We start from the raw sequence: 12,786 nt of genomic DNA, 5'->3' as shown, positions 1-12,786 counted from the left end.
GTAAGTGAAGATGGCGTGAATGTCGCGAATGCCACGAATACCTAAATACCATTTGATGGAAAACATACTAATTTGTAACAATGTAATAACCAGGATTCTTCTCTTTTTAGTAACATTTATGCATACTATAGTGACTTTCTAGTCATTTATGCATACCACAGACTTATACATGTGTATGTAATAAGGAAATGCCTGAAATAACATAACCTCATTTCTTCTTGACAATACAAGTAGCGCCGCTTTGGCTGCATTAGTGGTAACTCAATGGTTGCATCCACGATTCGCATTTAGAAAATGCATAACCATCATTTGCATTTGTCATTCCCAATTGTATTCGTGATATAAATTTTAGTTTCTGCTTCGAAATTGATAGAAACTAATACACGGAAATACGTTCTAAATATTCACCTTTAACGCTAAACCTGTTGGTTCAAGGTCAGTACGTGTCTACGTTACGTCTTGTGTTTTTTTTTCCAACCATATTACTATCGCTTATTACCACTCTCTTGAATCTGTGATTGCTTAAATTTCTCAGATTACGTACATAATTGATAAAAATCAAAGACAGCTAATAAATCATTCTCAGTAATCGTCAAAGTCTGCCGTGAAATAGTACATCTCATTTTCGCCCAAGTATGTATTCTATAACTCGAATAGAGGTTATGGCATTGCGCAATATGGACCCTTTAAAATCACATGTTTATTCACTAGATCATTAAAAATTTCTCGTCTTCTGAGTGTATGTAGTTTTCATTCGCATTACGAAAACACTCAGAATTGATCGTGCCTGTCTATGTAGATATTTTTACAAAGGAGTTGCCTTTGTAATATGAAAATCTTTCCACCAAATGAGAAGATTGTTGACCCATTTAAAATTAATCAAGACCTACGGTCACATTGACTCATTATATATATACATATTTTTGCTTCATATCATTTACTAGTCTCACTAAAATAAAAACACTATCGAAATTGAATTTGCTTAAATACTTGTACCGTCACTTGACCGCATATTTGCATGCTTCAAAATATAACAAATATGATAACTTTCCATTGACGCAGTAACATAATGCTGATCATGATTTTGTTTTTACTGACCATATCTTTAATCTATATTTGAGTATTAAGAGGTTGATTCAAATCAATGTATAAATGATAATATGAAATTATGCAGTTTAACTAATTACCAGATATGTTTTTGATTACATAGTTTGAAGCAATAATGTCACAACAAGATGAAACTAAAGAGCCTCTAATTGGGGATTTTAAGAGGCAAAACTTACTACAAATGACAGAAGATGAGCATCTCACTATGATGAACGAAAGGGGTGATCACAATCCGAACCCTGGTCAGAAGAAACATGCATTGACCGAGGCCTTCCTTATAGGAGAATCTGGCAGTCAATCTGCTTCTCAAGATGATGTGATACCACAGTCGTCCTCTGTTTCAATTCCTGATGATAAAACTCATGAAACTGATCAAGATACCGGCGATAAATGTATACGCACAGAATCACCTGATAGTGAAATAGTTGTTATCGATGATAACGGTGAACATAGTTAGTGTAACTTCTTTTAAATTCTATATCAAGATTTGACATCCGTTGTCACAGACACGAGACGACACGATACGTAATGCATCATACTTTGGCATAGATCTGCAGTCACGTTGTATTAGTATTTTTTATATAATCAGTTGAATGCAAGAACTGCAGTCTTGGTCTAGTATTTTTACTAAATAGCACGCAAATAACACTTTAGCTCTTAAATACTTATTGTTTACACTTCACATGATCTTCATGTCAAGATTAATATAAATAATCTTTCCATCTTAAAAATTACACGAGTTGTAATTTTTACACAGTTACCAATCTCAATAACTAGTACTTGAAATTAGAATAGTAATGATGCAGTTTGATAACTGCACGATTTTAACATTTTGTATATTGGAAAGCAGTTAAATACCTAATTTCTAAAAATCGGGCAGTAAATCAGATTGATTAGTTATATATTGAGATTTGATGTGCTTTCTAACTGTGCAATATATAAGTCACTTCGGGTACCTGATTTCTCATTGCATTTGTATGACTTCATAGAGGTATATAAGAGACAGCTAATAGGATAATGAAATCAATGCTGAACTACAGACATGATTTCTATTCTACACAGCAGTTATCATAACGTGTACCTTAATAGATCTAACCATGCCGTCTTACTATAGAAAGATACGTAAATATAAAAAATTTCAAGGTGTGCCAATATGTGTATCCCGTACTCAAAATTCAACTGGAGACTGTTTGTGGTTTCATGATGTTTTCTAATATTGAAACGTTACGTTTGATTTGTTACTAAAGTTTTTTGCATGAATTTACTTTATTGATTGCAGAAAGCATCGGATCCGGTCCAGAATATGACGTCGATGCTGGAGTATCTACACACAATACTGATGATAAGGAATATGATACTTCTATTGATAATAACTTACCAGAGACAGTAACGTTACTTACAGCGTCTAGTGGAAGCAAATTGTATCTAGTGGGAACAGCCCATTTCAGTACGGAAAGTCAAAATGATGTTGCCAAAGTAATTAATAATATTTATTGAGTATTGAGAAATACATTATTATGTATTGATGACATTTATATTGGCACAGATGATTCAGGCCGTTCAACCTCATATAGTCATGGTCGAACTCTGTAAAGCTAGGGTCAATATTTTACAACTTGACGAAAAGACAATACTTGAGGAGGCGCAGAAACTTAGTTTTGGTATGTATGAAATATTTAATTGTATCCTATTATTACCTTTTGTCGTGTCATATAAATGAAACCTGCATACTTCTATTTACTGAAAAAGTGAATAAACAATGCCTCAAAACTTATCGTTTCAACTGACAAGATGGTCACCGTTCACTTTCAGAAAATATCCGCAATACAATTCAACAAAATGGGCTTTTCAATGGACTGATGTACATTCTTTTGTTGAACATGTCTGCTCGTCTTACTAAGGAGCTTGGAATGGCTCCTGGTGGAGAATTTCGTCGAGCTTTTGCTGAGGTACAGAGACTATCGTTATAAGAAAACAAGAAACTTCACAGTCTTTGTTCTATCATAAAGATATCACTAATGATTTTTTATTGCATTCCACCAGGCAAAGAATGTACCAAACTGTTTGGTACATATGGGTGATCGGCCAATCAATATAACTATTCAGAGAGCACTGAGCTCACTGTCTTGGTGGCAGACTCTGAAACTTGGATGGCATTTATTGGCATCAACAGGACCAATAAGTAAGGAAGAAGTTGAACGTTGTAAACGCCGAGATTTATTGGAAGAGATGCTTGCTGAGATAACTGGGGAGTTTCCGATACTAGGTGAGGTCTTTGTCAAGGAACGGGATCTCTACCTGACACACTCACTTCAACTCGCATGTCTCCCACAACGCACTGCAACCAGCTTCATGCCAGTCAGAGTAGTAGGTGTTGTTGGAATCGGACATGTATCTGGAATTGTGAAACACTGGGGCAAAGTGAAGACGTCAGAAATTCCACCTATTTTAAGGTCAGTCAATTTTCGAAATACAAAACTTTTAAACATTCCTTGATCAGCACTGCGAACATTTCTTTTTACGCTCTGATTCAATCTGAGACTTGACCAAAAATATCAAGTTCAAAAATATATTTTGATTTATTGTAATTTTCTGTTACTTTTATTCTTACAGAATACCTCCACCATCACTGTCAAGCAAAGTTTTACGTTTCACTGTGAAAGTTTCATTTGTTGGTGCAATTATTTTCATAGGATATAAGATAATTCCAATGCCATCTGGCGAAACTATTCAATCACTTAAGTCATCGGTCGGAGGCTTTTGGAAGGTTAGTGCTACCCGATAAACAAACTCTGCTGTCGTTCACCTACCATTTATTAACGCATTTTTATCTCAACCAAATATTTTTCTTTCTTTTAATTTCCGTGCTGCTTTCTTCTGAAGTATCTATTGAGTTGCTTCAAATTTGTTGACTCAAATTTATTATAACGATGGAAGCGAAAGGTTGTGAAGATCTGTACGAACATGTACAGGCAGATATTATTTACATAGTGAAAAACATACCTGGGCCAGGTGTAGATCTTGAAGAGTTTGAATCTGAATTTTCAAGCGGTTGCATGTGTGATCAGATGTGCGTGGAAAATTGTTCCTGCACTCGTTTTTCTATCAATTACGTAAACGACTGTATTTTAGATGAAAAAATATCAGGTCCCGTTGTTGAGTGCAATGAACATTGTAAGTGCCGCAATAATTGCGGAAACAGACTAGTACAATATGGTCCGTTGGATTGTTTAATAGTGTCACAGACAGAACTGAAGGGTTACGGTTTGAAAACTATGAAAATAATTAAAAAGGGACAATTCATATGTGAATATGCTGGCGAGGTAATAGGAATAGAGGAGGCAAAATGTAGAATAGAAACAAACAAACGTGGGAAATCAATGAATTATGTTTTGACTGTTTCCGAGCATTTAATTCATCGAACTATAAAAACTTGTATTGATCCAAAGTTTTTTGGAAACATCGGCCGATATTGCAACCATAGCTGTGAACCTAATGCTACCCTCGTGCCAGTTAGAATAGAAGGAATAGTGCCTAGATTATGTTTATTTGCGTCAAGTGATATAGGAGAAGGTGAAGAAATTACCTTCAATTACGCGGGGGAAGAAGCAAATTCCGTCCACAATCTTAGTGATACGCCCTGCCTTTGCGGTTCTTCTAACTGCGTTCGTTATTTACCACATCACCCAATTATGTGAGAATGGATCACTACATAAAAATCGTTCAATAATGAAAGCAGGAGAATTAGTGAAACATTGTACAGTAACTTGTACACCCTTAATAGGAATATTTCTCAATTGTTATACATTTGTTTAAAGTTTCACAAATATCTTGATAACATTTTTACGTTGCTTTTCTCACAAATTGAATTATGCAATTTGGGATACCTGTCAATACGTGAAATAAAATACTGTCAAATTAAAAAAAAAATGACCATCTTTTGGTAGTTAATAATACTTTTTTTTTTCAAGATTATGACTTCTAAAATTGAGATGTGAGCAATTCAACCAAGTTTGTACAGTTAATAGCTTTATAGATCTTGATTGAATTAGTTAAAGGTATCATCAAGCTTGGATCATTCGAAATATATTAACAATTTCAGTTTGTAAACTGAACAAATGTTTGCTTACATTTAAAACTTTGAAGACAGGGCGCGGGAATGCGGCAACTTTGCTTGTCTCTCGCATTAACTTAATCTGCTAGTTGGAGTAATGAATGAAAAATTATGGAAAGATAAAAAACATGTTATTTACAAAATAAATCACAACTAATATTGAAAAAGTTGCGGAATCTTGAAGATGATCCTGAATTCGGGGGGGATTAGAGAACTCAGTGAAGACTGAAGACACAAGACAAATATATAATAAAATTAATAAAAAAGAAATATAATATAAGAAAAAGTATTTAAAACTCTAAATATGATAATCATGTTATGAGCCACTATACATGATTTCGAGTAGACTAAATTCGTGAATTCTCTTTTTAGCTACTTACCGATAATATTTTCACAATAATGCTTGCAAATTCTTCAAACGACAACTAAGCGAACTTCCGATTAGCTATTGCAAATACAAAGTATTGAGAGCAATCGTCGCTGTAGAAATAAATATATGCTTGGGAAGGGGATAGTCAAGATTTTTTATAATTTATATTGTTGCCTGTTAAGTCAAACAATGTACATGTTAATCACTCAACATTGTATCAATAAAATACATAAATTATTCATTTTTCCGTCACAAATAATTAATCTAGATAGTAACAAAATATTGTACATGTTGGTTGGTATAATCCCATATTAATTTCTTTGAAAGTGAAGAAATCTTACAACCAGTTCAATTAGAGAATTTCGTTTATCCAGATTTCACTTGATTGATATTTTTATTGCATCTCAATAGAGTCAGTAAATTGAAACCTATTGATATGTCTAAATGGATATAATAAATATTCATTATATTTTTGGAATTGTCTTGGGTTTGTCAGTGGCTTTATGTTATATTAATAATTACTGATAGTTGCACACAGGCAATGAATTGGTAACCTCTTCAGTCATAATTCGGAAAGGTAAATAAAGGTGATATATAAATGGTATTGCCATATCGTGAACTCAGATACATTAATAGTATTGCCAGTTAAAAAGTAATATTGCATACCGAATGATTGTGGTCTCAGTTCAATATAAAAAAAAAGGCCAATCTAAAACCATGCCTTCAATCATGTACACTACGTCACCTCACAAATTGTCAGCTAGTGATGTTGATATTTTTGCAATAAATACAACAAGAGTTATTTTCAGCATCAACTACAAGTGAGTATTAACATAATGAATGCATAAATAAAAGTAGAAATCTTTGTGAAATGCAGAGAATTTGAATCAGACGTTGTTGTTGTCGTGTACATCACATAGTTGTCTCCAGCATAACCTCTTGATCCAAGCCCTGTTATTCTATAAGTTGCACCGCTTTCAGGATAATTAGTGAGCTCATCATCTGACAAACCCTTTTTCGCCGTGGTTACATATAATTCATCCAATTCTTGTCCACCCCAAGCTAATGATGTCACTTTTGAAGAGTTGAGTGGAATAGACATCAGTAATGATCCGTTTGTAGGATTCACAACTATCACCTATTCAATTATATCCCACGAATTATGTGCAAATTTATAAGACAAATCATTGACAGAATGAGAATTTTGTAGTTATTTGATATATCATCGTTGACGCGATATTTCAGATATTTTTACCTGGTATCCACCATAGCATGCTAGCCAAAGATTTCCATCAGTATCAATTGTAAACCCATCGCTGGTACCATTTATTGCTTGTTCGGTAAAATTGAATAAGTGTTGTCGGTTGCCTAAACAAGTTTTCAGATTTATTACTTGAATCTAAAACTGTAAGTTTTTTAGGACACGTAGATAATTGACGGGAATCTCAACTTACTCAATGGATTGTCAGCAGTTGCATTGAAGTCAAAGGAATCAATGGTATTATCACCAGTGTCTGTGTAATACATAATAGTTCCGTCCGCAGACCATGCTAAACCGTTTGAAATCAAAAGATCTTCTAATTGTGTTGTAATTGAGCTATATGGTGTTACTCGATATAATTTCCCAGTTCTCTCTGTTATTACATCAGCCGTAACCTCTGGCCCCATAGTTCCTGTAAATAAATGATAATTTCGAATTATTGAATTGCTAAGAGGAATTGGTGAGCTGTGGAATTAATCAATTCACAATCACATATCCGCAAAACTTATGCATGCCAATTACAAAGTAGAAATGCACATTATTTTTTAGAGATGTTGTTGGTTCAAATAAGAGTCAGTAGAAAACAAGCAAAATCTTATAAAAATGATTCTTGACTTTGTCACATAAAATAACTTGACACCAACATTTCTATACAGAATTGCATGTTTACCTGCCCAAAGTGTTCCAGAGCGGTCCACTTTTGCATCATTAAATCTAGAACCATCTGAATCTTGTATTGCGCTATAAATAATTGATGATTCTGGCGTTGAATCCTGCTGTCCATCCCATATAACATGTCTTATATCTAATTCTGTTGAAATTAAGAATTCATCTGTTGTTCCTGCTATCGGTATGATAAAAGTTACCGCCCCACCATCTAAAAAAAAAACAAATAAACCACATCGTTAGGGTAGCCTTGATTGTTGACGTAATCTATTAGAAATCTGGAATCAGCCAATAAATCAATATTTTTCAACTCGCATTGGTTGAGTTTCCTTCACACCTACGATAGTAATTTGTATTTGCCCATTCCTTCCATCATAAGATATCATTTAATCAATGTAATGCAATTATTGCTATCAATCCTGTTATCTTTCCACTAAACAGACATCGATAAGCGAGATTAATCAGTTTCTCACATCAAAAAATAAGCACCCAACTAATTTTTTATTTCGTAAATACCTGGTATGACCATTCAAGCCTTCTTTAATTTAATGTCTCGTGTTTCCTATCAAAATATGGTGAAACTTACTATGTCATTCCATCTTGTCTACTGAAACTGACCATTCCTAACATTTAAGACATTATGATTTTGTTTTAGTCATGAATAATGCATACAATTAAAATGCTTGTGGCTTTAACTAAACTGTTAATAGGTATTAACAATATGTTGATTGTGATTTTGATAATGCGCTTGATTACAGGAAATAATTCATTTACGAATGAACTATTTCGTATCTGGCTGCACAGATTAATTTCATTTTGCAAAACCATAATTTGATTATTGTCACTTCTATTAAATTTTACTTGCTAATGTTTATGGATCTGAATTTTATCAAAATATCTTACCAAGTGTAGTATAGTTGTGAACACCAGTTGAAGGATCATAAACATGAATGGTTGAGTTAGTAATATCTACGAAGTATAATAATTGAGTCAATGCATTCCAATGTGGGCCTTCGCCCAACAGAAGAGGCTCAGTAATTTGTTCCACTTCGTAGCCCCATGATGGACTCAACAAACACAACAGCATACACAATCTAAGCATTGTTTGCAAAATTTCAAAGCCGGTCCAAAATTCACTGTAAAAATCATTAATCCCATTGTAAATTTTAATTATTATTTTCTGTTCAATGAAACTGTATTCTAAAGTTCAGTTATAGATAAAAAAAATTTCTAAAAATTCAAGTTGCCGAGAATATAATAAAGAATTTTACTTACATTTATGTCAATAAATTTTCTGCTCGAATTAGAAATAATATAATATGAACCTAGACGTCAAGAGCAATAAATGTACCAGAGTTGTCAATTTACTATCAGCAGCACATTCGACCTCATCGGTTGCGAACGGGATCCTGAACAGCAGAAACTCTTTGGAATTTGATTTGTAAATGTACTTATATATGAACCTGTCAGAGTTAAGATGACAATCAAACCTATATCTTAATTAGATTTGTTTTCTTGTGTTTTCTTACTGCTATCACAGATATAAATTAATCCTAAGTACTCTCCATATGACCAGATACGTCGAGTTTCAATAAAATATCGTAAACACTTATGATATACACTCGTGATTTCTATCTATGCGCGTTGATGTTAAAATTTAAATATCTTGTAACTCTCAGGAGTTATTAGAGAAAATAGCTGGGTTCGTTAAGCCGAAAGAAGTGATCAAACAGTTCTAATTAAATCAAGCTAGGAAAATGATTTTATTGACGATACATGTTTACGGTTTAAAGTTTGAAACATGGATTAGATTTCATCTATTGTAACAATATTACAGATTAGTAAAGTATAATTTAGCTTCAAAACGATTCTTGGCAAAATAATTTCTCTAGAATAAATTAGATGTTATTTAATTGGTATACAGCGAACAGAAGTGACATGCAAAAAAAATATTAATATTCAATATTCGGCAACATGAAAAAACAGTATTTTAAAAATGACGTAAACAGTGGCTGTAACTAAGTATTAAGCAACAGTAAAAGACACGTAGTTATTGACATTTTAATGAAATGGATACTTTATAAATGGTCAGTTTTGAAAATAAGAGACTTAGCTATCGTGGGTGATTATGCCTTATCCATTTCTTTGGTTCAGAGGTGTGATATAAAAATAATTGATGTGTAATTTCCAATATTTCACGGACATGTTAATGAGTCGGATGTGGGATCAAAACAATGTCGTCCTTATTACATGAGATCATCTGATTCATTCCATGGGATTACAGTACGTAGCATGAATCTTGATATTTGCCCTTGGTGAATGAATTGGACAAGCATTAACTCATAAGCTGTATATGAACTAGTGCTAATTTGTAATTAATTTGAGCAATATGATAAACATAAAATTGCACTCTCCGGACAAGCATGGAATGATATGGACTCAAGTACCGTCAAAAATTGTTTCTCTGAATTTTTATTAACATATTAACGATCAGATATATAATACAAATATGAGTGATAGCAGAAATGATATACTATTTTTTGTGTATGTACAGTAGTCTATCCTGACTGGGTTGCTGTAGTCTGCTGGTTACTATCCTCACGACTGTATCTCCAGCGCCACCAAGCCACCTTCATTCTGTCCCAAATGTTGTCTAAAGAATCCATTGCTGGCCTAACGTCTAGCAGTGCAAATGTATATTTTTCATCAACGTCTCCGCCATCGTAATAATCAATTACGTATCTCACATCTTTCCCACATCGGTCCACAATCCAATCGTGGCGATCGAAAGGTAGTTCATACCTTCAACAAAATACGTAATATGATATTATTACTACACATTATATGAGGCTGAAATGAATTAAGAATAATTATGGATATTTCTTTCAACATACCCCATCCAGTGGCGAATTCGAGCACGTGGAGAATATTTGGTTGCATTGCCACCAAAGCTTCGCAATCTGGGATTACCGCATTCCCTAGCATGAAGTGCTTCCCACTTGAGTACCTCTTGCCAAGCCTGCTCGTTATTAGCATTGTGAATCTTGATTATGTCATCCATATCTTTTGGTGCCAAGTCGTCATTTTTCCAGCGCCAACCTTTTCTCAACATGGCATTCCAGAACATCTGTTGAGATGGGTACACCCAGAAACTACCTTCATCACTTGCCTTTGGGATTGAAGATACTTGCCTCTCTGTGGGCAGTGGGAAAGGCTGATCGGGTGCAGGCTGCTGATTACCCGCAGGCATCTGGTATTGAGATGATATTTTACTTAGTCAATCATTCATTTGTTATGATAAACAACGGAACAATAGTTTGTGCTAAGATAACAGCGTTCTATCAAACAATCACGTGTGCATTAAGATTTTGTAATATCAAGGTTGTCGAAGAATATTCCGATGTTTTCTTTTTTCAGTTAACATGCAACACATTAATATTTTGCTTATAATGAGAACTTTGGATTACAAACCAAATATGTGAAACAATAAAACAATATTCATTCTAAATTATTCGCTCATTTAGATTTCAATGAAATGTACAATTTTTTGGTGAGCACAAAATCACTAAAGAAGAATGAAAGATGGGAATGATAATAGTATAGGGCCATTGCAATCACAGCTCACCTACTACAAATAGACTGATTTTTTACATAGAGAAGGAAACACTCGGAGTCGTTTTTCCTATCTTTGATCCTAGCGACTATGACTGCACTAACCATATTAAGAGGATTAATGTCACCATCTGCAACATTAGCTATGGGACATTCACTGACAATTTTAGTCGACTGTTCAGGTTTAGGCTTATGCATGGGGCATTCTGGAGGAGGCTCGCCTTCAAAGGTCTTGTGAACATGTGGCTTGGATTTAACATGAGGCTCTTGCAATACTGGTGATATCACTTCCGTAGCTGCGACCGAAGCTGATGTAAGTGTATTACCCATTGTATCGACCTCTGAAACATTGTAATAGTAATTATTTTCTTACTCATGAGCAATGAAACTTAACTTCATAAAGTTGGTAAGTTTCATCGAGGAATCAATATCCAATAAGATAATATATTCTGTAGCAATAAAGAAATGATATTCATTCTCCTAAAAGATTACGTATTGAAAATTTCTGACAAATGATTGAATAGAGCAAGAACAATTTCTAGCTTTGCATAACCAGTGGTATTAATTAAATATTGTTACAACTGTAATGTTTAATTTCTCCATGTATTATATATTCGATTGGAGTGAAGCAGCACGATACAGGTGAACTACATTTTATCTGGCCCACATTAGTTTTGTAGTATATTACTAGAACATAACCTAAAAGTTGATTACCAATTATCACATTATGCAACGATAAATCGTTGTTTGAATTAAGGCTTTACTTTGTCTGCCACTTATATAAGGCATTTAAAGCAAACAGAAAAAGCAAATAATCTGAATAGAGATCAGATTCATTGAGCGTATACTAGAATAGCGATTTGCATGAAATTTTACTCACAAATTTCAAATCTGTGGTGGGATTCTTTCGGGGTTACTTGATACTCATTATCTAAACATTATGGCCCATATACTAATCAATTCACTGTCCAAATCCTCCGATTTTTAGCTTCGGCTCGAGAGCGACACAAATTTTGAGAGGTATCTCAAAAATCTGTGAGATGCTGTAAGAATGTGTGCAATAAGCGCAATGAGGAATTTCTAGTCCCTAGAATAGTCCTCTGTGCTAGTAAGATCAAGTGAGAGTGCTCTTTGGCCGTGTTCGAAAATTGACTGACAGTACTGTCAGCAATCTTTTATCTCTTTTGCACTGCCGAGTTCATGGACAGCTCTGTTTCTGTCCTAGGGAATTTTTAGTACTGGCAGTCAATTTACGAACACGGCTTTTGACGATACTGAAAGGCTGTAAAAGAAACTAACGCTCGCTATCTCTATGAACCACTTGCAACAGCACCTGGTATACTAGGAATTTTGGCTACCGTATAGCCAAGTATAGCTACATAGCTACCGTAGCGTCAACGAAGATCGAGTCACATAGAATCGTACGGCCTGCAGGCTATTTGAAGTAAGAAAAGTTGGGGTGCTCGGATAAGCTATTACCCCAACAGCTAGGTGTCACTAGTGGCGCCTTTGCTTGTGTGGCTCACGTACAGCGCTCTATACTAATGCGTACAGTGCCGGTGTGTTGGCTCCGGCCGGCAAGTTGAGATGATCGCAGCTCTCTATTGTCGACCGACGGTAGAGCCATCTTACGGATTTACGAGTCGCGGAAAGTTT

The 12,786-nt window shown here is 34.5% G+C and overlaps 3 protein-coding genes across 9 annotated transcripts; 1 reads left to right on the top strand and 2 right to left on the bottom strand.

Annotated features, from left to right (window-relative positions):
• The first annotated feature begins 6 nt into the window (after positions 1-6).
• On the top strand, positions 7-10,745 carry LOC124304024 (traB domain-containing protein). Of its 6 annotated transcripts, none has more exons than XM_046761953.1 (8): positions 7-82; positions 1,211-1,559; positions 2,387-2,583; positions 2,654-2,768; positions 2,920-3,056; positions 3,151-3,560; positions 3,721-3,874; positions 10,611-10,745. In XM_046761953.1, exons 1-8 carry the CDS (start codon positions 20-22, stop codon positions 10,650-10,652), a joined length of 1,467 nt encoding a protein of 488 aa, XP_046617909.1. In that variant the 5' UTR covers positions 7-19; the 3' UTR covers positions 10,653-10,745. The 6 variants fall into 6 exon arrangements, with proteins under 6 accessions (XP_046617909.1, XP_046617911.1, XP_046617910.1 ...); XM_046761955.1 differs by lacking the exon at positions 10,611-10,745 and adding an exon at positions 10,073-10,275; XM_046761954.1 differs by lacking the exon at positions 10,611-10,745 and adding an exon at positions 7,012-7,834.
• On the bottom strand, positions 5,080-8,620 carry LOC124304026 (regucalcin-like). 2 transcript variants are annotated; one of them, XM_046761959.1, is made up of 5 exons: positions 8,422-8,620; positions 7,523-7,729; positions 7,046-7,264; positions 6,847-6,959; positions 5,080-6,729 (listed from the first exon to the last, which is right to left on the bottom strand). In XM_046761959.1, the coding sequence occupies exons 1-5, from the start codon at positions 8,618-8,620 to the stop codon at positions 6,403-6,405; spliced, it is 1,065 nt and encodes a 354-aa protein (XP_046617915.1). In that variant the 3' UTR covers positions 5,080-6,402. The 2 variants fall into 2 exon arrangements, with proteins under 2 accessions (XP_046617915.1, XP_046617916.1); XM_046761960.1 differs by lacking the exon at positions 8,422-8,620 and adding an exon at positions 8,035-8,104.
• Positions 9,975-11,460, bottom strand: LOC124304027 (holocytochrome c-type synthase). The gene is made up of 3 exons (XM_046761961.1): positions 11,236-11,460; positions 10,413-10,768; positions 9,975-10,320 (listed from the first exon to the last, which is right to left on the bottom strand). The coding sequence occupies exons 1-3, from the start codon at positions 11,458-11,460 to the stop codon at positions 10,077-10,079; spliced, it is 825 nt and encodes a 274-aa protein (XP_046617917.1). The 3' UTR covers positions 9,975-10,076.
• Between the last annotated feature and the right edge of the window lie 1,326 nt (positions 11,461-12,786).

Source organism: Neodiprion virginianus, chromosome 4 (assembly GCF_021901495.1).
Source record: "Neodiprion virginianus isolate iyNeoVirg1 chromosome 4, iyNeoVirg1.1, whole genome shotgun sequence".
NCBI lineage: Eukaryota > Metazoa > Arthropoda > Insecta > Hymenoptera > Diprionidae > Neodiprion > Neodiprion virginianus.
Note: the sequence above shows the minus strand (reverse complement) of the source record. Positions and strands in the feature narration are given on the sequence as shown.

Bases quoted from the DNA above. Each gene is read 5' to 3' on its own strand.
- LOC124304024 (XM_046761952.1), top strand. From the start codon at position 20: ATGTCGCGAATGCCACGAATACCTAAATACCATTTGATGGAAAACATA. The intron at 2,584-2,653 runs GTAATTAATAAT...ATATTGGCACAG, and splicing joins GTCAAAATGATGTTGCCAAA to ATGATTCAGGCCGTTCAACC. The intron at 3,875-3,990 runs GTTAGTGCTACC...TTTCTTCTGAAG, and splicing joins CGGTCGGAGGCTTTTGGAAG to TATCTATTGAGTTGCTTCAA.
- LOC124304026 (XM_046761959.1), bottom strand. From the start codon at position 8,620: ATGCTTAGATTGTGTATGCTGTTGTGTTTGTTGAGTCCATCATGGGGC. The intron at 7,730-8,421 runs GTAAGATATTTT...TTTTTTTTTTAG, and splicing joins TCACAACTATACTACACTTG to ATGGTGGGGCGGTAACTTTT. The intron at 6,960-7,045 runs GTAAGTTGAGAT...AAACTTGTTTAG, and splicing joins AACTGCTGACAATCCATTGA to GCAACCGACAACACTTATTC.
- LOC124304027 (XM_046761961.1), bottom strand. From the start codon at position 11,460: ATGGGTAATACACTTACATCAGCTTCGGTCGCAGCTACGGAAGTGATA. The intron at 10,769-11,235 runs GTTAGTGCAGTC...TCTCAATACCAG, and splicing joins ACATTAATCCTCTTAATATG to ATGCCTGCGGGTAATCAGCA. The intron at 10,321-10,412 runs GTATGTTGAAAG...ATTTTGTTGAAG, and splicing joins CGAATTCGCCACTGGATGGG to GTATGAACTACCTTTCGATC.